The sequence below is a fragment of the Haemorhous mexicanus genome, chromosome 3 (assembly GCF_027477595.1).
Source record: "Haemorhous mexicanus isolate bHaeMex1 chromosome 3, bHaeMex1.pri, whole genome shotgun sequence".
In the NCBI taxonomy this organism is placed as follows: domain Eukaryota; kingdom Metazoa; phylum Chordata; class Aves; order Passeriformes; family Fringillidae; genus Haemorhous; species Haemorhous mexicanus.
Window position 1 is genome coordinate 34248489 of NC_082343.1, and position 23186 is coordinate 34271674.

The 23186-nt window shown below is 44.8% G+C and overlaps 1 protein-coding gene across 2 annotated transcripts in view; it reads left to right on the forward strand.

The window, feature by feature from the left end:
* Positions 1–23186, forward strand: part of XPO5 (exportin 5) — a 29609-nt gene that overhangs the window by 3341 nt on the left and 3082 nt on the right. Inside the window, exons 6-29 of one of the 2 annotated variants that reach the window (XM_059841285.1) lie at positions 82–123; positions 961–987; positions 1283–1468; positions 2161–2237; positions 2678–2777; positions 4175–4258; positions 4664–4789; positions 5013–5103; positions 6708–6836; positions 7586–7701; positions 8495–8650; positions 9056–9097; positions 9710–9817; positions 11092–11291; positions 11912–12011; positions 12884–13065; positions 17805–17905; positions 18993–19089; positions 19610–19746; positions 20317–20414; positions 20857–20903; positions 21084–21178; positions 22033–22095; positions 22583–22665. In XM_059841285.1, coding sequence (XP_059697268.1) covers positions 82–123; positions 961–987; positions 1283–1468; positions 2161–2237; positions 2678–2777; positions 4175–4258; positions 4664–4789; positions 5013–5103; positions 6708–6836; positions 7586–7701; positions 8495–8650; positions 9056–9097; positions 9710–9817; positions 11092–11291; positions 11912–12011; positions 12884–13065; positions 17805–17905; positions 18993–19089; positions 19610–19746; positions 20317–20414; positions 20857–20903; positions 21084–21178; positions 22033–22095; positions 22583–22665 — 2487 coding nt within the window. The remainder of the gene's footprint in view (positions 1–81; positions 124–960; positions 988–1282; positions 1469–2160; positions 2238–2677; positions 2778–4174; positions 4259–4663; positions 4790–5012; positions 5104–6707; positions 6837–7585; positions 7702–8494; positions 8651–9055; positions 9098–9709; positions 9818–11091; positions 11292–11911; positions 12012–12883; positions 13066–17804; positions 17906–18992; positions 19090–19609; positions 19747–20316; positions 20415–20856; positions 20904–21083; positions 21179–22032; positions 22096–22582; positions 22666–23186) is intronic. The other variant, XM_059841284.1, reaches the window with a different exon arrangement.

A 23186-nucleotide genomic window follows, 5' to 3' on the forward strand; every position in this document is an offset into this window, starting at 1 on the left:
CAGGTAAGGTTTGCATTGCAATGCTTGAGGCTCTGAAGTGTGGCTGCTTCCGCTAACGGTGGAATCTTTCTGATTGGCAAGGTTGGAGCACCCCAGGAACAAGAAGCCCTCACCACTCCACAGGTTAGCAGATCTTTGGGCTATTCGTGCACAGGGTCGTTTCTGAGGGTTGGGTGTTCACCTGTCTGCACACAGACTGTGGGAGATGATGGATAGGTCTCCAAGAGCGTAATAGTGTGCAGTGCTTGTAAGTATGATGGATTAATAAACATGTTTATATGATGGGTCATATATGAGGTGTTTGGGACTCAAGCTGATTAACTTAAAAACATCACTGCAGTGAATCGTCCAAATCAAAAGCTTACAGTAGAAAGAAATGCTTGTGGTGTCTTTGCAACTGAAAAACAAATCAAACCTGAGTATCTGAGGGGCTTGTTTGCATTAGGCAAAAAGATGGTATAGGCAGGGCATTGTTGCTGTTAAGTGTCCTAGGCCTTGCAGTCAGGCTGTAAGTTGCTGCTCCAGCTCTCTCCAGCTGCCTTTCTGACTGTGGACAAAGCACCTTTTCAGACCTGAATCTTAAAAGCCACCAGCATCTTTTCAGAGTCTGGCTTTTGGGTGTAAAATGCTCTTAAAAGGACAAAAGCTTCTTTCCTGGAAGTCTCCAGGAAGTACCAAAATGCCTTTCCTTCTTGTCTCCCGTGTCTCCCTGGTGCCTGCTGACTGGAGTGTTACCTTTTGGATGAGAAGGGAATTGTGTCTTAACTTGGCAATTCAGAGTCCTCTTATCTTACCTAGCTGGTGGCTGAAGAGGTGACTGTTGGCTGCAGCAATGTCCTGAGTGGGAGACTGATGCAGCCTCTTTTTTGGCTGTGTCCTGGAGGATAAGCCTGTACAGCAGTGGCTGGGTGGAAGTGTGTGCTGTAACTGTTATTTACCCTTTCTTGTTTTCTTTTTCAGAAAACTGATTTGGCTCAGGAACCAAAGGTGAGTGGAGCTATATGAGAGTTAGCTCATTAGTAATTCTTAATATTTAGGTTACTTAGAATTAGGCTTTTCCCAGGCTTTCAAATCTGTTGCCTGCAGTTTCATGCAGATGGATTTGTTCACTCTTAATACAAAGCCCTTGAGAAGAGACAAGTGAGGAGTGGCAGCAGAAGGGTCCAAATCTCTCTCTTTCTCAGGGGGGTTCTTGATACTGTTATTTCAGGGAGTGGGTGACTTTAGATGGGAACTGCTGTTTTTTTCTGGCTCTGACCTTGTGCATCCTCTCTGTTCACAGGCCCAGGCAAACTGTCGTGTGGGGATAGCAGCACTCAACACTTTGGCTGGCTACATTGACTGGGTAGCCCTAAGCCATATTACAGCAGACAACTGCAAGCTCTTGGAGATGTTGTGTCTGCTCCTAAATGAGCCTGAGCTCCAAGTTGGAGCAGCAGAGTGTCTCCTGATTGCTGTCAGCAGGAAAGTGAGTTCTTCCTCTCTGACTCTTCTGGTTCTCTTTTATTTTTCTCCTATTCTCCTATATAATTCTTCAGACTGGGCAATGCTATCTTCGCCCTTTTGTCTGAGATTCAAAATTCAAATTTAGCTGATTCTGTTGATGGTATTTGGAGTGAATGTCATGCCAGCACTATACACAGAGCAACCATTAGTACCCTCTCCAAATTCTGTGCTCACTTCTCCTTGCAGTTTGAACTTGGAGGTCCTTACTGACCTTTTACCCCCCACTTCCTACAACTGTGAAGTGGAAAATAGTGTCATCAGCTGTGTCACCTGGCAGCTCAGAGGAATGACAGCAGGATCTAAACAGGTGATTTTGACCAATTCATTCACAAGCAGCTGAGTGTCAAGGCTGCATATTTATCAGCTATCTGTAAATAACTAGCCAGTCTTCTGTGAATAAAAGATAATGTCTCAGGGTCAGTTTTGCCATTTAAAGTTCCTGTGGTGGGATTGCTTGGAGACATTTTCTTAGATCTGATACCTTGGAATTCTGGCAAGTTTTTACTTAAATCATATGTGGACTGTAAGCTCCTCCCCAGATGAAAAGAAAATTGTGACTCTCCTGATTTTGCTTGCTGATGGAAATAAATATTTCTATAGATGGGAATAAACAGTTATGTTCTAATTGAAGCATGTGGTGTGTCTTGTGTGTAGGGTAAGCTGGAGGATCGGAAGCCTCTGATGGTCTTGTTTGGAGATGTTGCCATGCACTGCATCCTCTCTGCTGCCCAGTGAGTACCCTGGTGATTTCACACAATACTGCATACAAATGGCTTTGTAGGTGCAAAAGATACTGCTGCTTAAGCAAAGGAAGCAGGGACTGGATAGGAGAGAACAAAACCACCATTTCTTTTGCAAAACCTGGAAAACCAGAGATTTTTTTTCAAAACCCATAATTGAAAGACGAAGAGGTATAAATATCACAGCTCTCCTGACTTTGTTTTAGCCTGAAGCTAATTCAGAGGAGGGACTCTTTCAAAGAGGCAATTTCAGAGGTTTCAGCTGCCAATAAAGCAGTACTTCTTGATAATAGCAAAGAAAATCCCACTGCGATAGAAAAATCAAATTGCTCTAGTCCTCTTTCTGTCCACAAGATAGACAGCAGTGTGCCTGTTAGCTACAGCATGAGTAGTAACTGTGATCCCGTTTTTCCCCCTTCCCTCATTCCCAGGACAGCTGATGGAGAAGGCCTGGTGGAGAAGCACTATGTTTTCTTGAAGAGGCTTTGCCAAGTTTTGTGCGCATTGGGCAGCCAGCTATGTGCGTTGCTAGTAAGTCTTCATTAATACCAACAGCAACCCTGGCAGGGCTAGTTTTTAGGGCTGGGGCTTGAGGCAACCCTGATCTAAGGTAGGACCAGGGTTCTCTCCATGCATTTCCAAAAGGCAGAAATGGCTCTGCTTTTAAGTGGGTTAACTGTGTCCTGCCAACCCATAGAAATGTAGACTGGAGGGACCCTGACTGATGCCAGGGCTTTGCTGTCATCAAGACTGATTTCCTATAACCTCTGTAAAATGCTAAGCTTCACTGAAAATTGGTCAGGTTTTTAGCTGACTACTGCTATAGAAAATCTAGTCCAGGAAATTACTCTTCTTTTGAAAGCCTTTTAAATTTCCCAATAAAAATAACTCAGAGAGTTTACCTGTTCTTCTACCAAGACTCTCTGAAGCTGAAGGAAGAAACGGGTTTTGTTCCTGCTGTTCATCTTTGTAATGCTTTGTGTCAATGTTGGGATGAAGGTGCAAATTCATACTGTTCATGCCATGCTGGTGCTGAATTCCCACTCCCTCCATTCAGCTGAATGCTTCTACAATGAAGAGGGAAGCTTGCTGAGAGATGCTGTTTGTGGGGAGATTGAAGGAACCAGCCTGTAAAAGCGATAGAGCAAAGTCTCATAGGGAGGGAAGGAAAAAAACAAAAACAACTTTTGAGAATTCATCCCTAAAAAGAATGGACAGCATACAGATTGCATTACTGCTTGCAGTGATTCCAGTTGCTGTTAGGCAGTAGGACCTGTTAATCCATAATGAAGTAATGAGATTGAGTTTGCTAATTCAGATTCACTTGGGAGAGGCAGCACTGAGCTGTACAATTTCAGGGATCTTGAGGGCACCAGATCATGTTATAATTTCTGAGAAGAATGAAAACCTTGAGTTTATGGCTCCAGACAAAACTTGATTTCCTGACAAACTTCCAAAAAAGTTACTGGTCATGGATACTCATATATTAAATACACAAAACTGAAAAAATTTGGAGAAATTGAGTGAAATTATCTGGGTGTGTTTTCCTGTGAAATTCTTTGGTTTGAATTGCACTACTTTGGTACTGCTGTGTGGGTTTGACCCAATAGGAATGAAATTGTACTCACAGCAGCAGCAGTGGTTGTAAATTTGGTTTTAATGGAGCTCCACTATGTGAGAAGTCACCCGTTACTCTTGAATGAGGGTGGTGGTGTCTCCAGCACCTCCAGGCTGGTCAACAGAACTTGATGTTCCTTGGACTATACTGGTTTCAGAAAAAAATCAGTTGTTCAGTGTTTCTGTCTCTGCTCCTTTACAGTCTATGGCCTTGGATGTAGTGCTCCTGCTTTACCCTGAAACATACCATTTGTGAGCCCAGCCTGCCATAAAGTTAGTATTTTGTCTGAAATACTTCATGTTCCTCATAGGGCTCAGATTGTAATGTGGAAACGCCAGCCAACTTTGGAAAATACCTTGAGTCATTTTTAGCCTTCACAACCCATCCCAGCCAGGTATGTAAAGGGCTGAAAATCTCGTGTGTGTCTGTGTGTGTGAATGCATAATTGAGCTAGCCTGTAGAAAACTGTAGAACTTCAGCTGCTAAATATTGCTCTCTAGGCTCTCCATTTCAGCTGAAGGCCTGGAAGGCAGAGTGTTTTCTACTCCATTACCACACCCTCAGGAGCAGTTCCTGACACAGAGAACTGAGTAGAAAATTCAGAATTTGCAGCCAGCCCTAGAATTAAAGATTTTTGGCTTTCTGGGAATTTGCAGTGTGCCTTCAATGTGCCTTGGCCTCAACTTACTAGTCAGTATAATTTGCTGCTGCTTTCTGATAGCAGCACTTAATGGTAGCAGTGGAAATTCCAGCACTGAAAATCCTGCTCTGTTTCTCTCTTTCCTCTCTTCTTCCCCAGTTTCTGCGCTCTTCCACCCAGATCACATGGGGAGCCCTCTTTCGGCATGAAGTTCTGTCTCGTGACCCTTTGTTGCTGGCTGTCGTTCCCAAGTATCTCCGTGCATCTATGACCAACCTGGTGAAGGTATGTGGAAATCACGGTTGGTTTTGAGAAGGTGTCTGGTGAGCGTGGCCTGTGGGTCATGGGGGAAGGAACGACATTTTTGTTGTGTCGTGGCCAAACATGATCTCCAGGCTGCTGAGCACAGTTGCATCTTGCTCCTTGTCTCCAGCCTTCATCTCCTTGAAGCTTGTGTTAGTTGTGATGGTTGACTTTTTCTTCTTGACCTTTTCCACTTTGTCTCCAGGTGGGCTTTCCTTCCAAAGCAGACAGCCCCAGCTGTGAATACTCCCGTTTTGATTTTGACAGTGATGAGGACTTCAATGCCTTCTTCAACTGTAAGTTGCCATGACCCTTTGTGCATTCTGTTGTCTGTCCGTCCTTCCTGCTTTTAGTCACTGGCTGAGCTTGGAGCCTACCAAATTGGCTTGGCAGCTTCCGTTTGTTTCTCAACTTTTTAAGTCTGGATCTTGGAGTAAATTAAGTTAGGATTTTCCTGGGGCAGCTCATGTGTTTAATTTTAGTATTTGCTGTTGTTTTGCTGGCTGGTCAGATAGATGGCCTAATAGCATTCTGGTGTCAAAGCAAATGTGTCTTTTGGTCATCTAGAGGAGGAAATCAAACAGCTTCAAGACATGCTCAGGTTAGGAGAGGAAGGCAGCTTACAAAAGACTTTAGATATCATTCCAGAAAGAATCTGTCTTGGCCCTGGTGGGAAGCTTCTGGTTTAGTACCAATAGCTAGAGTTGAGCAATTACAATAGCCTAATTTAATTAAGGATCTTAAACCAATGCTGGATATTAATGGTTTTACTTTTTCTTTCATCTTGTATTTTTCTTCCCAAAACTGAAGTTGGTTCTCGCTGGCTGATGTAATTTGGTACTAACTTGGTTGGTGGGAGGAGCCATTGAAGAAATTATATAAATTTTTACATTTTACATTTATGTCTGAAAATTTTAAGTGTTTCATTTGTATTGCTTACTAGACAGTTTTACTTATTGTAAGAAATCCTTTTGGGTAGAAAATATAGAGTAGCTAAATGCACAAAGCCAGAATCTGAAATAGTTTTAGAGGGTTAAGTTATATTGAAGACATTACATAAATAAGAAAATATAACTGATTTGAAACACAAAATAAAATTACTTGGCAACACAACTTTAATTAACAATGCCAGTTGCATTTGTGTAGTCAGCAGAGCTGATTCTTTTGTGTGGTCATGCACTGGAATATTTTTGAACAAGTGAAATTCCTGGAACAAGTGAAATACTTTGTCTTTAGTATCTTTGAAATTGAAAACAAGGCAACTGGGTTTTGAGATCAAGTTTGTTTGTCATTAGTTGAATAATCTAGAAAAAGTGTTTAGCTAAAGGAAGTGGTAGTTATCTAATGTGGTATTTAATATCAGTATCCCAAGATACTCTGTAAGCAGCATATATTTATAGTTTGAAGCTTATTTTACATGAAGAATAGAGGCTTAATTGTAGTAAATCTGGTTTAGCATTGATGTCTTTTGCTGGTCTTAAAAAATTGAGAGCCAGACATGGTTAAGGGATAAGGGATTTTTACCTTGGTAAGGTAAAAGGTGCCACAATGCACCTTGGCAAAGTGGTGCACCAATAAGGATCCTTATTAAAATACCAAGGAAGAAACCCCTTATCCTTTAACCATGTCTGGCTCTCAATTTTTTAAGACCAAGAAAAGGCATCAGCATAGATTCTCATAATTGATACTGCATTTTAATTGTACTTTTTTTTAATGTTTGTCTGTCATTTTTAGTCCACTTAAATCGCTTCAAAAATTGCCCATCCTGTTGTACCTGCTCTACTGGTTGTGTGTCTGTGCCCACTACACAGCTATTGCCAAAGAAGAAGTCCGTAATGTTTGTGAGTCTGCAAAATTTGCAGCATCAGCTGGTTTCTTGGTGTGTGATTTTTCCCTGCAGCTTTCCGAGCCCAGCAAGGAGAGGTGATGAGGATGGCTTGTCGTCTGGACCCTCTAACTGGCTTCCAAATGGCTGGTGAATGGCTGAAGTACCAACTCACAGCTCCTGTTGATACTGGACCCACAAACTGTAGGTTACCTGAAAAAACTTAGGGATATGGGATTTGTTTTTGTAATTAAAGCCAAGGAGAAATTTCTTGGCCTTGTTTTTGTTGATGTTGTTGGAATTTTTTAAGTGGTAGCCAAGACACCATGCTAGATTTTAAGGAATTTTAGGTTTTTGCAAGTTAAATGCAAAACCAAGTCAAACCCACCCCTTCCCTAATTTATCCCTTTGGAGCCTACATATGGAATAAGTAACGTAAAGCCCATGGCTCCTCCTTTCCTTCCCCCAAATCTCTCTGCAGAACAGATACAGCTGTCCCTCTGATACAATTTTACAATTATTTGGGCCATTTTATCTTTGTAATGTATTTATTACTTTTGTTAGGGAAGTTATGCCTATCTGGCAACTTCCTTGTCATTCACTTTGCTTTCCCTGCTCTGAAGGAAGGCTGCTTGGTGCTCTGCAAAGTCACACTGAGGGCAGTCTTGCCTGCAGTGCTGAGTCTGGGCATGTGGTCTCCCTTCTTTTCCCTTCTGTGATCTGTTCATATTGCTCTGCACAGTACCTCAAAGACTTATGCCTCAGGAGCCTTCACTTGAATTAAGCAAATCACGCGGGATTACTTTAATTGCTCCCAGTGCATCGCTGCCAGGCATCTGCAGGGAGAGCTGTGTTCTTAAAATACTTGTGAGTGCTAAGGTGTTGCAGCACAGGAACTTACCAAGCTGCTGCTGAGGAGCATGGTAAGAGCTCCAGTGTTCTCTTCCTTTCAGCTAAGACAGGCGAAGGTCTCTGCTCCATCTTCTCTCCGTCCTTTGTGCAGTGGGATGCCATGACCTTCTTCTCAGAGAGCGTCATCAGCCAGATGTTTCGAACCATGGATAAAGATGTATGTGTATCCCATGCTCCTGCCTTCTCTCCTGGCTTCTTCTGGGTCAACACCAGTGGGTTTTTGCAGTTATGTTATCCTTGAGAAGTTTGTAGTAACTGGTTACCTCCGTGCAAAACCCAGAATGTTTGGTGAGCCATTCTCATGAGGAATAATGACCCTTCTTTTGATGACACTAAACTCATACTGTCTTAGGTTTGGACACTATGGGATGAGAAGTCACAGGAGAGTGCTCAGGTGACATGCTTTTACATAGTGCTTTCCTAGAGGAGAAGAGATTACTTAAGGAAAAATTTATTGAGTTTATTTAATTATCCTCTTACTAGATTTTTTTTTTTTTTAATTTCTAACTAAATGAGAGAAACTATGCCCAGAGAGCAGGAGATCAGAAGCATTTTCTCTCTCTTGTTCAACAGCAGGCAAATCAGAAGGATCAGTTTGATGTAGACTGACTTGATTTTTTAATTAGATTAAACTGCTCATATATTCATCAATCTAATCACAGTAGAATAATTATGTGGGTCAGTACAGCTGGTTAAGCTTGAAATCTGTTGGACAATGTCAAGAGGAGAATTGGGAGACAGACTGAGAGAGGAAATTTGCCTTTCACAGAGGTGTAGGCAAGAGTATGGGGACTAGAGACTGATGTCTCAAGACTGTCCTATCAACAGTGCCAATGCTGCTGGTTTTTTTGCCTCAGCCTTTTTCCTAGGTTTTGTAGGAAGTATACTACAGGTTGAAGTACTGAGTGTTGCCTCCCTTTTTCTTTCCTTTCTTTTTGCTGCATTTGTAGGAAATCCCTGTGAATGATGGCATAAATCTGCTGCAGCTTGTCCTTAATTTTGAAACAAAAGATCCTCTCATCCTGTCCTGTGTGCTCACCAATGTCTCTGCTCTCTTTCCATTTGTCACTTACCGACCAGAATACCTCCCCCAAGTACTTTCCAAGGTAGGTACATGCAGACCCTGCTAAAATCACATCAGCTTTTTGCGGTGAAGGGCTCTTGGACAAAACTGCAGGAGTCAATCCTCTTGATGTTGCTGTCAGGGAAGGACTGTCCTTCATGTTAAAGATGGGAGAAACTGAGTCGAGGCTTGTCACAAGAAGAGTAATGTCAATTAACCCAAATTTTGTAGTTTTTAGCCTTAAATCTTAGTATTAATTACATGCTCTGGCCATGTTTTATTTCAAGGCTTCCCTGTATTGATGATTCATCTTTCAGCTCACTCAGGGGTTCTTCACTGACTTCAACGAAATTGCATTGAAATCCTTATTACCTGTTCCTGAGCTCAAAGAGACATGAGTTCTAACAAATTATACAATTTTTTTGATTTTTCCTCCCTTTTCTCACAGCTGTTTGCTTCAGTTACCTTTGAAGTTGTAGAAGAAAGTAAGGTACGTCTGAATTATTTTCTACTAATGAGTTAAAACAGTTGGATCACATAATATTCTAGTGAAGTGAGCATCCTGAGTCTGAAGACTCACAGAAGTAGGCTTCTCAAGTATAGTTCTGCTCCTGAAAAGGCTGGGGGGTCTAGATACTGCTGATCTCTGTGGTTGACATAGCCAACTAAGCTTTGGCTCACAAACTTAAAAGGCAACAGATGTGCTCTAAGGCCAGTGCACTTAGTTCCCCAGTCAGTGCTGGCCTTCCTGAGAGTGAAATCCCTTCATTAGCTCTGGGTATTCTTTCAGTACTTGGTATTAATGGTTCTGGAGCATATCTTTAAACCTGCCAATTACCTAAGGAGTGCCTGGAGTCTTGAAATAGTGAGTAAGAGCTATGGCATCCTCACTCCTGAAGTACAGCTTGCTTGAACATGGACTGCTTGGGTTGACTGCTGCTTCAGAGGAAATTTGGTTGCTGCATGATTGTTTCGAGGGAGCAGGGGAGGCATGGAGATGTTTTTTTGATCTGTGCTCAACAGTGCACAAATCTATATATAATGAATTTGTCTCTTGAAGATACCCTGCATTTGGCTGAACTTTTGTTTTGTTGCATTGAAGTGTGTTGTGTCTGTCCAGGCTCCTAGAACGCGAGCAGTGAAGAATGTGAGAAGGCATGCGTGCTCCTCTATCATAAAGATGTGCCGGGATTACCCTCAGCTTGTCCTGGTAGGTAGATGCAACTGTCATGAAGAGTCTTGCCTCAGTTTCAGTTGGATTTTGTGGGATCTTCAACTTCCTTGGCTACAGTCTCTGCTTTCTTTGCAGGAGACATTCCTGCTGCATAAATGGCAAAGTGGTTCATTCCCTGTACCTCTTTTCTTCCCCACTGAAAAATATTCTGCCTGAGGAGTTGAATTGTAAATTGGTGGGTTAAATGTGAAAGGGATGATGAGGAGGGTACAAGCAGCACTGCATTGGTTTTATGGGAATGCTTGCTGAATGTCCATGTTATCACCTGTGTTGGTCACAGTTAATTCCTTAGCTGAAGACTCTAGCATAGCTAATCACTAGATTTTCTTCTGTTACTTAACAGAATATAGGAGAAAAAGGAGAGTATTTGTTTTCTGGACGAGCTTGAGGAGATTAGAAGACAAATACGTTTAAATTCCATGAGCTGTGTTTTGTTGATTTTTCTGAAGTAAACAGTCTCTGCATGCAACATTCTTTAGATGTGTTTCTGTGGAGTGGGACCTAGGATTATGGGAGGACCATAGGACATTGCTAGTTTAAACAAAGACATTTTTAAAGGATGTTAATTAAAGTAATTTGGAGGTTCCAGTCTGCATTCTGTAATTGATGCTAAGAACTAATGGGTTGGTTTTTGTTCCAGTTTATTGGTCCTGGGGCTGTAACGTCTCTTTCCCAAAGATCCTCACTAGAAAGAGCCAAGGATCCAGAGTTGCCCCAAAAGATGTTCAGAGGACTTTGCTGAAGAGAATGATTGCTAATGTCTGTACAAAATAATGGGTAGATGTGGTGGCAACTGGAGAAGGAAGGGAAGAAGTGCAAGAAGTCCTGTGGCACTCATTGTAACCAAATGAATTGTTACTTAGCACAAGCAAAGAGATGGATGAATCCTGAGTCTGGCCAAAGAAGCCAGGTGCTTTCTGTGAGCAAATAAAAGCACCAGAACTGTTTTGAGGTGTGACACTGCTTTAAGGGATATAACTGCCTAGGGAGAGATTTCCTCTTCTTATTTCAGTCATTCTGGAGTGTTAAAGTAAAATGACTGCAGGATAGTCATAGAGGGGTAGGGAAGAATAGAGGCTCCCTTAGACTGAATGTGCAGAGAGATTTGAGTGTGAGGAGGAGATGGTTATGTTTAGAAAAGGTCACAGCCATGCTTCTCCAGCTGTACAGTACACCCCTTCTTTACCTTCCCCAGTGGCCCTCCTCCATACCAAATGCATGATGTTTTTCCACTTGGATGTGTTTTCTAGCCAAACTTTGAGATGTTGTACAACCACGTGAAACAGCTGCTGTCAAATGAGCTACTTCTGACACAGATGGAGAAGTGTGCTCTTATGGAGGCCCTTGTCCTCATCAGCAACCAGTTTAAGGACTATGAGCGACAGAAGGCTTTCCTGGAGGAGCTCATGGCTCCTGTGGCTGGCTTATGGCTCTCCCCAGAGATGCAGAGGTATGGGTTACTTTTCTTTCTGTTGGTCATTTCTTCTCCAGCTTTGAGCTGCAGGTGTTGAGGAGGTAATGCCCTGCCCTGTAAGGAAACACACAAACCATAGGAGGGTGGTGGGCTACCTCTTGACCTCCTGTGCTGTGGGCAGTCATTGTGATAATAGTTCTACAGTTCAGAAACTGCCAACAGACTAAATGCTGTTTGCTGAAAATTTCTGGGTAATAGTTGCTTGAGGTAATAAAGGAACATTCCCCAGCATGCTCAAAGCATTTGCAGAAAATAAGAAATAAAAGACATTGTTGCTCATCCCCACGAGAAGGTAAAAAGCTGCGTTCTTACTAAAAGTGAGATGTCCTGCAGCTCTGGGTAGCCGGGCATGCACAAGAGTTTTCCCAGCAGGGCTATCTTCATAAAAGATTTGAATCTTTTAGGTCCCCACAGCCCAAGAGAACTGGTAATGTTGGCAGAGTGTACACATCTCTGATGCTTTTTAAGCAGGATGGAGTGCTACCTAGCCCCTCTAGCCTGCTCTGTATTTGTGAGGTGTTCATTGACAGTGCAAAGCTCTGCTTAAATTCCCTGGTACAAACAATAATATCATTGCTGTCTTCTCCTGCTGCCAGGGTCCTCTCAGATCCTGAAGCCTTTATATCCTACGTGGGTGCAGACAACAAAATTGCTGATCCAGTCGTGGAAGATCCTAGTGGCCTGAACCGGTCTAGAGTGAGTATCATTACCAGAAGAGGTGTAATCCTTAATGAAAGGAGACCTGCCTCCTTCCATCCCCATTTCTCTTGTGATTGCACACAAGGTCTCCTGACCACATACTTCTTTAGATTGCAGAATAACAGGCTGGCCTTTGCTCTTTAAGCTACAGTAAAGAGCATGCAGGCCATGCAAAATGACATTATTTATCAGAGTGAAGCACACTGTTTCCTACTCTTTGTTTATAAGAAGAGTTTGGTTTTGAGAAGCAAATCATTTGCATGATTTTTAGAAATATGGCACAGTGAATTGTGCTTTTTAAACCTGGCAGTATGGAAAACATCATGCTCAGGCTGGAGCACAGAATGTAATTAAATTAATCTGAGAAGATTTGTGTTGAATTTTTAGTGTAAAGTCTTCACCTGAACTGCAAACCGAGTTGCTGTCCTCAGATCTGTAGAAGATGCTGAAATGTACTCCACAGAGTGATTTGGGGCTAATGCAGTTCTGTCATTTCAGATCTTGTATCTGTCCCAGCACTGCATCTTCCCTCATGAAGGACATGAGGAACTGGTGGTCTAGACCCTTACTTTTAGCAGCCTACCTGTCTGCTTGCATGCTCTTGAGATGGTATGCATTGATGCTTTGTCTGATAGTGAATTCCTAGGCTATCCTGCCCTGGCCAGGGCTCTCTGAAGGTGATGGAATACAGCATGATCATTTGCTGTGTTTTCCTGGCAGCAAACTCCCCAGAGTTTGTTCCTATCACCAGGTTAGGCTCACTGTAGAACATTCCCTTTGAGATGGGACAATGATGTGTTTCTCTGAAAACCTGTTGATTCCAACTGTGATCTGGCTCAGAAATGCTTTCTCCACATCTCTTGCTGCAGATAAGCTTTTGTGTTTACACTATTCTGGGAGTTGTGAAACGAGCTCGTTGGCCTGCTGCTACTGAAGAGGCAAAAGCTGGAGGATTCTTTTTGGGATACCTGCCCAGTGGAACTCCAATGTACCGTAATCCCTGCACTGAGCAGGTCCTGAAGCTTTTTGACAATTTACTTGCTCTCATAAGGTGGGTCAAGTTGATTTGAAATCGTTTATCTTGGCTTATAAATCTCTGCAAGCCAAGCTGTGATAAATACGTGGAATGCTCAGAGCATGGTTTGCCTGGTGAAGCCAGTGGGAATACGGGCTGGTGCCAGTGCCCAAGTACTGTTCCTGACTGTTCACAGTGGGGAATGGCACTGTGCCTACTGGAGCCTTCTGAATGTTCATTGGCCTGGCCTGCCGGAGGCCATCAAAGCTCATGGGAGCTTGTGCTGGGGTTGCCTCCCCCACCTCCACTGCTGTAGTTCTGCCACCCAGTTAATGATTTCTCAGCTAACATCTCTGCTCTGCCCTCAGCCCTTACAAGGCCACCTCTCCTGTCACCCTAGCTCTCATTACATCCCACTCGCGTTGTTCTCTCTTCAGTGTTAAATTAAGCTGGCTTTGCTGACCATGAGCAGCAGCCTCCTGAAGCACTGTCTGCTCTTGAAATCAGAGGATGCATACTCTCAAGCTGTTGGTACCATGCAGTGCCTCTCTGTGTGTCACCAGTGGTGTGTAGGTCTGGGGCAGCAAGAGAAGGCAGAAAAGGGAGATCCTGAAGAACACAGTTCCCAGAATTACAAAGGAGAAGTCTCAGGGTAACTCCTGACACTGGGAGTTTGCCAGACTTACGGGACAATTTTGTGAGATAACATGTTACATACTTGAAAACTTGCTGCTCTGTCCTTGGCAGGGGCCTTTTGAGAAAAAGCATTTTCAGATCCACTTAGATTTTTCAGAGTTTGTAAGGGAAGGGGCTCTGTTGCCTGAGCTCTGTCTAGTCAAGTATGTTTAGTAGTCACTGAGCTCAGGAATGTGCTGCTTCCAGAGAGGAGCAACATGCTGGAGTGTTGGGACAAGCACATGCTGTCTTGGCCCACACTGGCAGTGTTCTTCATCACTAAACGCTGTAGCACAGTGTGTGGTACTTTGGCCAGTGACCAGGTAGACCTACAGAATTGTGCTTGAAGTGTTTTTGCCTTTTATCGTGGAAGGCTGAAGATCCTATTGATGAGCTTTTGGGAGAGGTTAGGTAGAGCTGCCCTGAGTGGTGGCAGCCTCATGCCATTCCTTCCAGTGCCTGCCACATGTCATACTGTGTGAGACCAACTAAACCAGTGCCCAAAGTCTGAACAGGCCGCAAGAGACACTTCTTCCTCATGCAGTCACTGTTCCTACTAGAACTTGTGCCTCAGTAAAATCACTTGGGATCTCTGTTACAACAGGCTTAGGAAACTGTCATTCAGCTTCTATCACCACTTATGTGAAGAAGCAAAAACTCTGTGCCTGGCTTTTAGCACCTCCAAGAGAACATATGAACTCTGTTCTCTATCCACTATATAAAGGAAGAGGCTCCATGGCTGGTTTGGGCTTTTTTTGAGATAATGCATCTGTGTTGTTCCAAAATATTTTCTGTGTATGTGGTAGTAACCTGTACTTCACTCAGAGGCTTCTGGGCTTTTCTTAAGCTGGATGCTCCAACAAGAACTAATGAATGATGTATTCAGAACAGTGGATATTTATGCTTCATATTTTTCCATTGCTGCTGTTGGCTATAGGCCTCTCTTTGACAACTGCAAGCTCCTAGTTGTTCAGTGCAAGTGTTGATGATGATGCTTAAGTCTTTTTGGCAAAGCTGGATCTTCTGCCGTGGAGATCCTGGTGTGTTCTTTGCTGACTTCAGGTGCTTTTTCTGTGTATGTCTTCCTCAAGCCCTCTTTTATATGGATCACACAGGAGAATATGGAATCTGTAGCTGCCTGTCAGCAGGCAGGAGGTATGGGGATATGAGGAAGGCTGCCTGGCAGGAAAGCTGCCAGGCTGTGTTTAGGATGCCTTCAGGGACATAGTTACAGTACTACCTGGGGATGGATGCTTCTCTGAGATCTGTGCCATGAGGCAGCTCTCTGTATGGATAAGCAGCATCCAGTGTTGCCCACAGAGATATGGAAGTCCCTGCAGGCTGTGTTGGCTTCTGTGTGAGCAGATCTGCAAGTAGCAGTAGCATGGATCCTGCTGAGCAGCTGAACTGAGCAGCAAGTCAGGCACCAGTGCGCTAACAGAGGGGGTTTTCAGGCTGAGCAGGTGGGTTCACTGCTCTCTGGATAGTGTGTGGCATTCTGCTGCTGTGTTAGCAGACAGAGGCAGTGAAGCTGTTAAACCATCGGGCCTTTGCCAGGGTGGTAAGTAGCCTGAAGGTAGGTCATGGGTGAGATCAAAGAACTGAGAAGAACAAGGTAGTCCAGGTAATGGAATAATAAAGTAGCTTTGAGTGGCATCTTATTGTGCCTACCTGTATTTGTATCTGTGTTGGTAGCTGTGTTAAATGAATTATTTTGAGGTTGCTTTAGTAATCACTGCTTGCAGTTTTCAGAGTAATGATTCTCCTGTCCTCTGTGGCACCTCATTTCATTTAGGTGTTTTCTAGCTTCTGGCTTAAAATGTTCACTCCTGAATTTAAACCCAGATGATGATTTTCAGCCACCTTGGTGCATTTCTGCAGTCAGTAGCTGCATGACCTGATTGGTGCAGAGCCTTTATTGTGCTGGGATTTTGCTCGTGTTTTGTTGCTCAGGCTCAGCAAATGCTTTGCTTAGACAAAGGCTTTTTTGGAACTCCTGATGATGAAATGCTGACATTGCCAAAGCATTAATGCTGGTGAGAGAATTCTTGGGGAGACGTGGATGCTGTAGGCATTTCCATTGTAGACAACTCCAGCTTTGGAAAGAGATTCTTCGATCATGAACTGTCCTAAAGGACTTACCTTCTGGTTTACAAGCTGTTCTCTCTAGGCATCCGATACTCTTTCTAGTAAAACTGTGACCATCACTGAAAATTCCCAAAGTCCTGCCATATCCTTTGCTTGTCTTTTCTAAAGCATAAATGTCTCTTGAAATTAGTTTGATTTCCTGTGTGTGGGGTACCCAGGAGTGCTGATAAGTCTCAGCTAGAACATGCCTAGGGGCAACATCATCATACATGAGGGCTGTTGGATGCCTTTTTAACTCCCATAGGGAGTGGGTGGTTGGCCATTTTCTCTCCATTCCCACTGGGAACTTGCTAAAGTACTAGAAGACATTGCCCTGTAAGTGGACATCTGCTTTCCAGCTCTCAGACTTAAGAAAAATGCTTCAAGGACTCTGAAACAGCTAAGGATCGTGACCTCACCTTCAGGATATGACTGTCTGGCCTGTCCTGCTGGAGTTAGTGCACTGTGGTTTCAGGGTTCACCTTTGCAATTGCACAGTCCCTGCATTTTCCCCACCAGCCTTCTGCCCAGCATGAGGCAAAGCCAACACTGACATGGAGTGGGCAGGAGACATACAAGAGATTATTTTAGTGGCTAGGTTTCAGGATAGCCTCAGGCAGAAATGTGCAGATTTTTGAGTCAGTGGGGCAGCATTAACCAGTGTGGAAGCTGGGCTGTTCCCTGGCCCTTCTTGGCAAAGCAGAATCATCTTGTGCCCCTTTGAGGCCTGTTGCATGGTGCTATATCCAGCCCAGAATGAGAGTATGAGTCATTAAGAAGTCGTTTCTATAGCTCTTTCTCATGAAGTTCACGTACTTGCCTTCTTCATGTGCAGTGAGCGGGGAAGTATTTAACACTTGCAGAGAGAAACAGGCTAGTTGCGGTTTTGGAGCTTTCTGCAAATGCAGGCAGACATCACTGCATCGCAGCTGCCAGAATTATGAATGTAAACTTTAAAAATAACCCAAACCCAGTAATTACTACATGAGTGAAAGCTGAGACTTTGGAGAGCATCCTGAGGTCTGTCCACCCTCCCTTCCCCCAGCCATTCCCATGTACCCCCTGCTTTGGGAAACGCTGCTCAAGGGGGAGATACTGAGTTGCCCTTGATCACCTCTAGCAGCAGGTACAATGGCATTGCAGTTTTGGAGGAGGCTGCAGGATTTGTGCTGTGTGCAGCTGGCGACACCCAGAGTGGAGGTCTGAGGTCTCAAAGGAGAGAGGTAGGTGAGAGAGACGCCCCTGCCGAGTCCAGCTCTGAGTGTCAGTACCCTGGCTAAGAGAGGGAACCCATTTTGGCCTGGATGGCAAGAAGCAGCTACCCATGGCTGAATTGGTGTCCCTTGCAGACAGCTGACAGTGGCCACTTCTGTGATTCAGAACTGTGCCCAGCTGGATGTGTTTTCCAGGGGCAGGTGTGCCTGCCATGAGTAACATCTGATCGGACTGATGTTCTCACTAGAGTCTCTCCAATGCCACCTGCCATTCTGGGGACTGTGACCCGTGCCTGAGGGGCAGTGTGTGTATTTTGGAGCTGAAACAGCCCCTCCCTCTGCAGGGGCCTTAGGTGCAGAAGATCTTTTGAGATGACAGAATCCACACCTTGTCAGTTTTAAAAATACGTTCTCTTATCCCTTTGGCCAAGCTAATAAGTTGTTCCCAGCATCATCTGGAGAATTGCTGGGAGTTTTTACTGCCGGTGCTTGCAAGGGGTGGGATGAACTGAAATGAGTGGAAGGGTCAGCCAGGAGATTCAGGACATGAGGTGGAGTCACTCCATGTCTCTGTTGGGTCAGCTTCCCCAGTATTTTTGCAGGTGGGGAAGGGGGATCCCATGCACATGTGCGTGGTCTCACCTTCCTCATCATCTGCCTCAGAAGAGCTGTCCACAAGCTGAAGGAGAGGATTCCACTGTCAAGGGCAAAAAGGGATTGATTTACATGAGTATAAACCAAGTGCTCCTTCTGTTTCAGGACTCACAACAACCTCTACATGCCAGAGATGGTGGCCAGGCTGGGGGATACATTTGCAAAGGCCTTGGACATGCTGGAGGTGGAGAAGAATGCCATTCTAGGTAAGAGGTTTCTCTTTGGGATGAATGTGTGGGCAGATTCTTAGAGATATTTGAGTTAGTGATCTGTCCATAACAGTGGAAGTGAAATAGGGCTGGAGGACCAGCTTCTTCATAGTATTTGCAGCTCAGCTGTGATTTGAACCAGCTGAAACTAAGATGTAAATAAGTTACTAGTCTCAGACACATTGGTTTCTTCTGCATGCATTGTAGGGTACACTACCAAACTGCTCATCCCATCTGTTGAGTGGTGGTGGTCTCTGCAACATGTCATTGCAGAGGCTGGAGGATGCTGTAATTGTCTGCCTTTGAGCGGAATTAGTGCTGAGAAGGAGCCCTGAGTGCTGCTGCAGAGACCTGTCCTGGAGGGCAAGAGCAAAGTTGTGCAGTGTGGCCCTGGCATTTGTTTCTAGACAGCATATTAGAGAGAAGCCTTTGGAGCCTTCTTAAAACAGATTTGAGCTTGTGAACCCAGAAACATTTCCAGCCAAACAGAAGTGGGTGGCCTTGTGGATAAAGTGTGGATCATGACTTTGGAAATTGGGGTTTAATGTCAGGTTGACAAACAGTGAAAGATTTTGGGGAAGTTGGTTTGTCTTTTTTTCTCCATTTCCTATCTATAAAATGAGAACACGGCTCCTTTACCTGTTTTCTGTGACTTTAAAAACTCTGTGAGCCCCTGCACATAAAGCAGCAGGGCCTTGATCTCTGCTCTAAACTTTTTAATATCACAGTTCAAGAGTAGCTTGTATCCTGGCAGAGAATACAAACCTGAAGAGATGAGCTATTAGAGGAGCTGCAACAACTGTCAGCTTTGCTGCTGACTGGTTCTGATAGCTCAAGTAAGTTCTACTTTGGAGAAATAAGGCAGCTACAACAACCTCAGTGGAAACACCTCTGCTCTGGGTGCAACCAACCTGAACCTGGCTGACCTCTGACTTTCTGCCCCAGGGTTGCTGCACCACTTCTTATTTGGCTCTTGCCAAGATCTTCCTTTGCTGTTGTCAAGCTGGCTGGGGCCTGCCCAGCGTGCTCTGAAGGCGCACCATGCTCTCACATTAATGTAACTGAAGCTTATTCCTTCCCACAGGTCTCCCTCAGCCTTTGTTGGAGCTTTATGACTCTCCTGTTTACAAAACTGTCTTAGAAAGGATGCAGGGCTTCTTTTGTACCCTCTATGACAACTGGTAAGAGCACCACATCTCTCACCACAATGCAGCACTGCACAGCCAGAGCAGCAGGTTATTGTGGGGTCCTAGCTTCCTTTAGAGTAGACTTTTGATGTGGGCTGTATCCTGCAATACCCAAGTACAAGCTGCAGTGGTGGCATATATACAGTGGTAACGTGCCACACAGACATGGAACAGTCTGGAAAAAGTACCTCAAAATGGGGATCTGCTTTTAGCTCTTCTGCAGTTAGGTAGTCAGATTGGAGCACTTACCTGGTATCCTGACCTAGTTTGTCTCTTTTGCCACTTCTCATTATGTGTCAGGGTACATCAGCACTTAAAAGCACCTTGTAGTACTTAAATGCTTAATTCATTGTCCCTCTGCAGGTACCCCAGAAAAAAAGAGATACTGTGCTGAAATTCCTCTATATCTGTTTAGGCATGTGACAACTGTGTAGTCTCAAGATGATAGTACTTGTACTGGTACGTGGTACTTGTTATCTGGCAGACGTGTAACTTACTTGTTTTTTGTTAAAAGTTTTCACATCCTGGGAAATGCAGGCCCCTCCATGCAACAGGATTTCTACACTGTTGAGGGTCTTGCCACCCAACTCCTCAGCTCTGCTTTCAACAACCTCAACAACATTCCCGATTACAGACTGCGTCCCATGCTCCGTATCCTTCCATCACCGTCTCAGGCCAGCTTGGGAGGCTCTGAAGACATAAATTTAAACTCTGCATTGTTTTCAGTATGGCCAAGACAAAGAAGGGTGATTGAGGAGGTAAACAAACAGGGATACACCTGGTGTAGGTGAGGTGTGATGCTAGGAGGGCACGAGCAGAACAAGCAGTATGTGGGGTCAGATTAAATGCAAAGGATTTGTGTGGTTCTGGAGGCACTGTGAGAGGTGGGTAGTGCCTTCTGAGGGGCAAGGAGGCTTGGATAGCGAGGAGCTTGACATTAGGATGTGCTTTTCTGGGAGATCATGTGGGTTTCCCAACCCACAGGGCTGAATATTCAGTCTCACAGCTGGGAAGTGGGTGCTAAGCACTTAATTTTCTCAGCTAAATTGTCAGGGGAAAGAGCTGAATAACTGATGTTCTTGCTGTATAGAGATGCCACTTGTTAGTTCAGGGCTGTGAGAAGGTGGGCTTCCAAGTGCCTGTCCCTTGGCCTCCCAGTGGAATGAGCTGGCTTGGGCACAGCTGGCTGTGTTGGATCTCTTCCTTGACTGGTCTTTGCAGGTGTTTTTGTGAAGCCCTTGGTACTTTCCTGCCCTGCAGAATACTACGAAACCCTTGTCTGCCCCATGCTGGGACCACTCTTTACCTATCTGCACATGGTAAGAAATAGCTTGTTCAGTGCCTGTTCCTTGACAGCTCTAACTCCCTGGCAGCAACGTGTGGGAATGTCTGTCTCTACAGAGCCAGCAGAGACGAGGGCAGAGCCTTGATGCTTAATGATTTTGATGATGTTTAGAGGGGGCTTTAAAGTGCATTGAACCCTGGCTGTTGCACAGCACCCCTTGCTGTGTGTTCAAATCTGTGGACATGAACTCCTCAACCTGCAGCCCTGATAGTATTTGGGTTTGTTTATGTTTTTTTTTTTTCCTGTGTCCTCTCATTTTCATGACAGCTCATTCGCATTCCACCACATTTGGTACCAGTTCTTCTGCCATTCAGAATGGGTCTTGGCATTTAAAGCTCTTGTGCTTCTTCCAGGAGATATTGCTTGGGTGTCCTTGCATTGTGTTCCTATTTAATCTTTCCTTCTGTCTTGAACAGAGGTTGTCCCAGAAATGGCAGGTGATCAACCAGCGAAGCATGCTCTGGTAAGTAAGCTTCCACCCCTTGGTACAAAGAGGGAAATGGGGTCTTTTATGTGGCCCTTTGCCCAGGAGCAGCCTTGCCAGCAAGGGCTGGAAGACACACTGGTGACTCATTCCCTGTGTTTGGGTGGAGGGGTACTTGAAGACATTGGCTCCTGTCAAACTAAAACCTGTTCTCCTCAGTGAGGATGATGCTGCAGATGACAACCCTGAGTCTCAGGAGATGCTTGAGGAACAGCTGGTCAGGCTGCTGACTCGAGAAGTCATGGATCTTGCCAGTAAGTGAAATCAGATTAAGTCTGCTGAGATATTTGGGAAGTTTTCCCTGGAGTGGACAACAGGAATTCCCAATGTGCAGTAAACTTAATTATAACCATCAGCAGTATGTAACATAACCTTGAGAAGGCAGATACGAGACAACCCTGACAAAATTTTAGCTAAAACCTAGTTTGAGATAATTGAAAACCTTCAGAAGAGATACTATTCCATTTTTTAGCTTTTAGGGCTCCATGATTTTGGCACCATTCCTGTAAGAATCCAGTTCTCTAGGGAATTGGGTTCTACCATTCTGTGCTTTGGAACCCTGTATGGGACATGGATTTGTGGACAAGCCCAGTGTAGAGCAGTTTTGTTGTTGGCAATTGCCATGTCTCTAACCAGGCATAAGGGAGGAGTCCATCCCCCAAAGCAGTCTTCCTTCTGTTCTTTTTCTCCAACATAATTTTTGTGTCCATGTGGCTTTTTACAGGAAGGTTGGGGAAATTGATTCCATGGAGATTACAGATTTCAATCTTCTGTCTCCTTTCTTGACTGGCCTTTTTGCTTTAAGTCAGTGTTCTTCTTGGGTTATGGGCTTCAGATGGTTTTGCACATTCCTGGTTCTCAGTAGTAGGAAGCAACCACTGTGCAGCAGATTCCACTGTGGGAAGGTACTGTGGGTGGGGTGTTACAGCCTTCCAGGTAGTGCAGTATTGAGCTTTTATACTGGGCTTTCTGATTCTTCAGATTCCCTGTAAGAGCTGGGGGAGCTTGAAGCAGCTGTGAGCCCATCAGAGTCTGTAGGATAATCTCTGCATGTTCTGCAGTAGCATCTTCCCTTTTCTGCTCCTCTGACCTGCAACTGTTTTTGCAGCTGTTTGCTGTGTTTCTAAGAAAGGTGTTGAACAGAACACTACTGCTGCTGTAGATGGAGATGGTAAGTAAATGCCTACCTTTGCCTTTCCTGCCCTTGGTGTACACAAACTTTCCTGTTAATGGAGTGGGAGGCTGGGCTGATGCTGAAGTGCTGTGTCAGGGGTATAGGCTTGGAAAGAAGCCTTCAGCTCTGTCCTGCCCAGCATGCCTGGGGGGCACAGAAGAACCCAGTCTAGCCTGGAAATGAATGTGCTGTAGGGTTCACAGGTGGCATATTGGAACAGCTGGTTCTTAAGGTTCTGAGAAGTGGGCTGAGGAGCAGATGGGGATGTGAGCACTTCCCCAAGAGCTGAAAGTAGCCAGTTGCATGCCCCTCCTGCCCACAAAGAGTGGGTGCTTTTTGCTTGAAGAGAAATGTTCTGGGTAAGCTGTGCCAGGACACTGATTCTGTGTGCTGTCTCCTGGCTCCCAGCTTAGTTCTTGCAGCCTCCCTGTGTCCCCCTCAGTCCTTGGGAGGCCACATTCACAGTGCAGCCTTTGCTCTGCAGATGATGAGGCGATGGCCACGGAGGTGACTCCCCCTGCCAACGCAGAGCTCACCGAGCTTGGCAAGTGTCTGATGAAGCAAGAGGTAAGAGTTTGTGCTCTGACTGCCACCACCCTTTCTCTGTACTCTTTGTCACACAGTTTCTACTGCAGAGCTCTAGGCTGCTGGAGCGTTCCCCATGTGGGAGTCACCTCTTAGGAACATGTATGGCTTTTAAGGGCCTTGCAGAAGCCACAAAGCAAATGGGGGTTGGGATCCAGTTATAACACACAGCTACAGAGCTTTCAGCCCTTTTGGGGAAGAGGAGGCCCTGGATATTCAGCCCTCAGGGTGCTCCCTGGCTCTGCCTTCATCCTGGGGCCCAGTTTTCATCCAGCTTTTTTTTCCTGTACTTTCTGCTGTGGATGTCTCAGAAGCTCTTGTAGAAGCTTTTGTAGTGACTTGAGAGTAGCAGTTGAGGGGAGTCTGTGAGTGTTCCAGGGTCTTTCCCAGGGAGATGAAGGCAGCAGGTTAACTTAACACTCGTCCCTCAAGGTTCTGATGGTGCACACTGGGTGAACACCTTTCGCTAGAGCAACAGTAAGATTCGGGATTCTCAGAAGCTC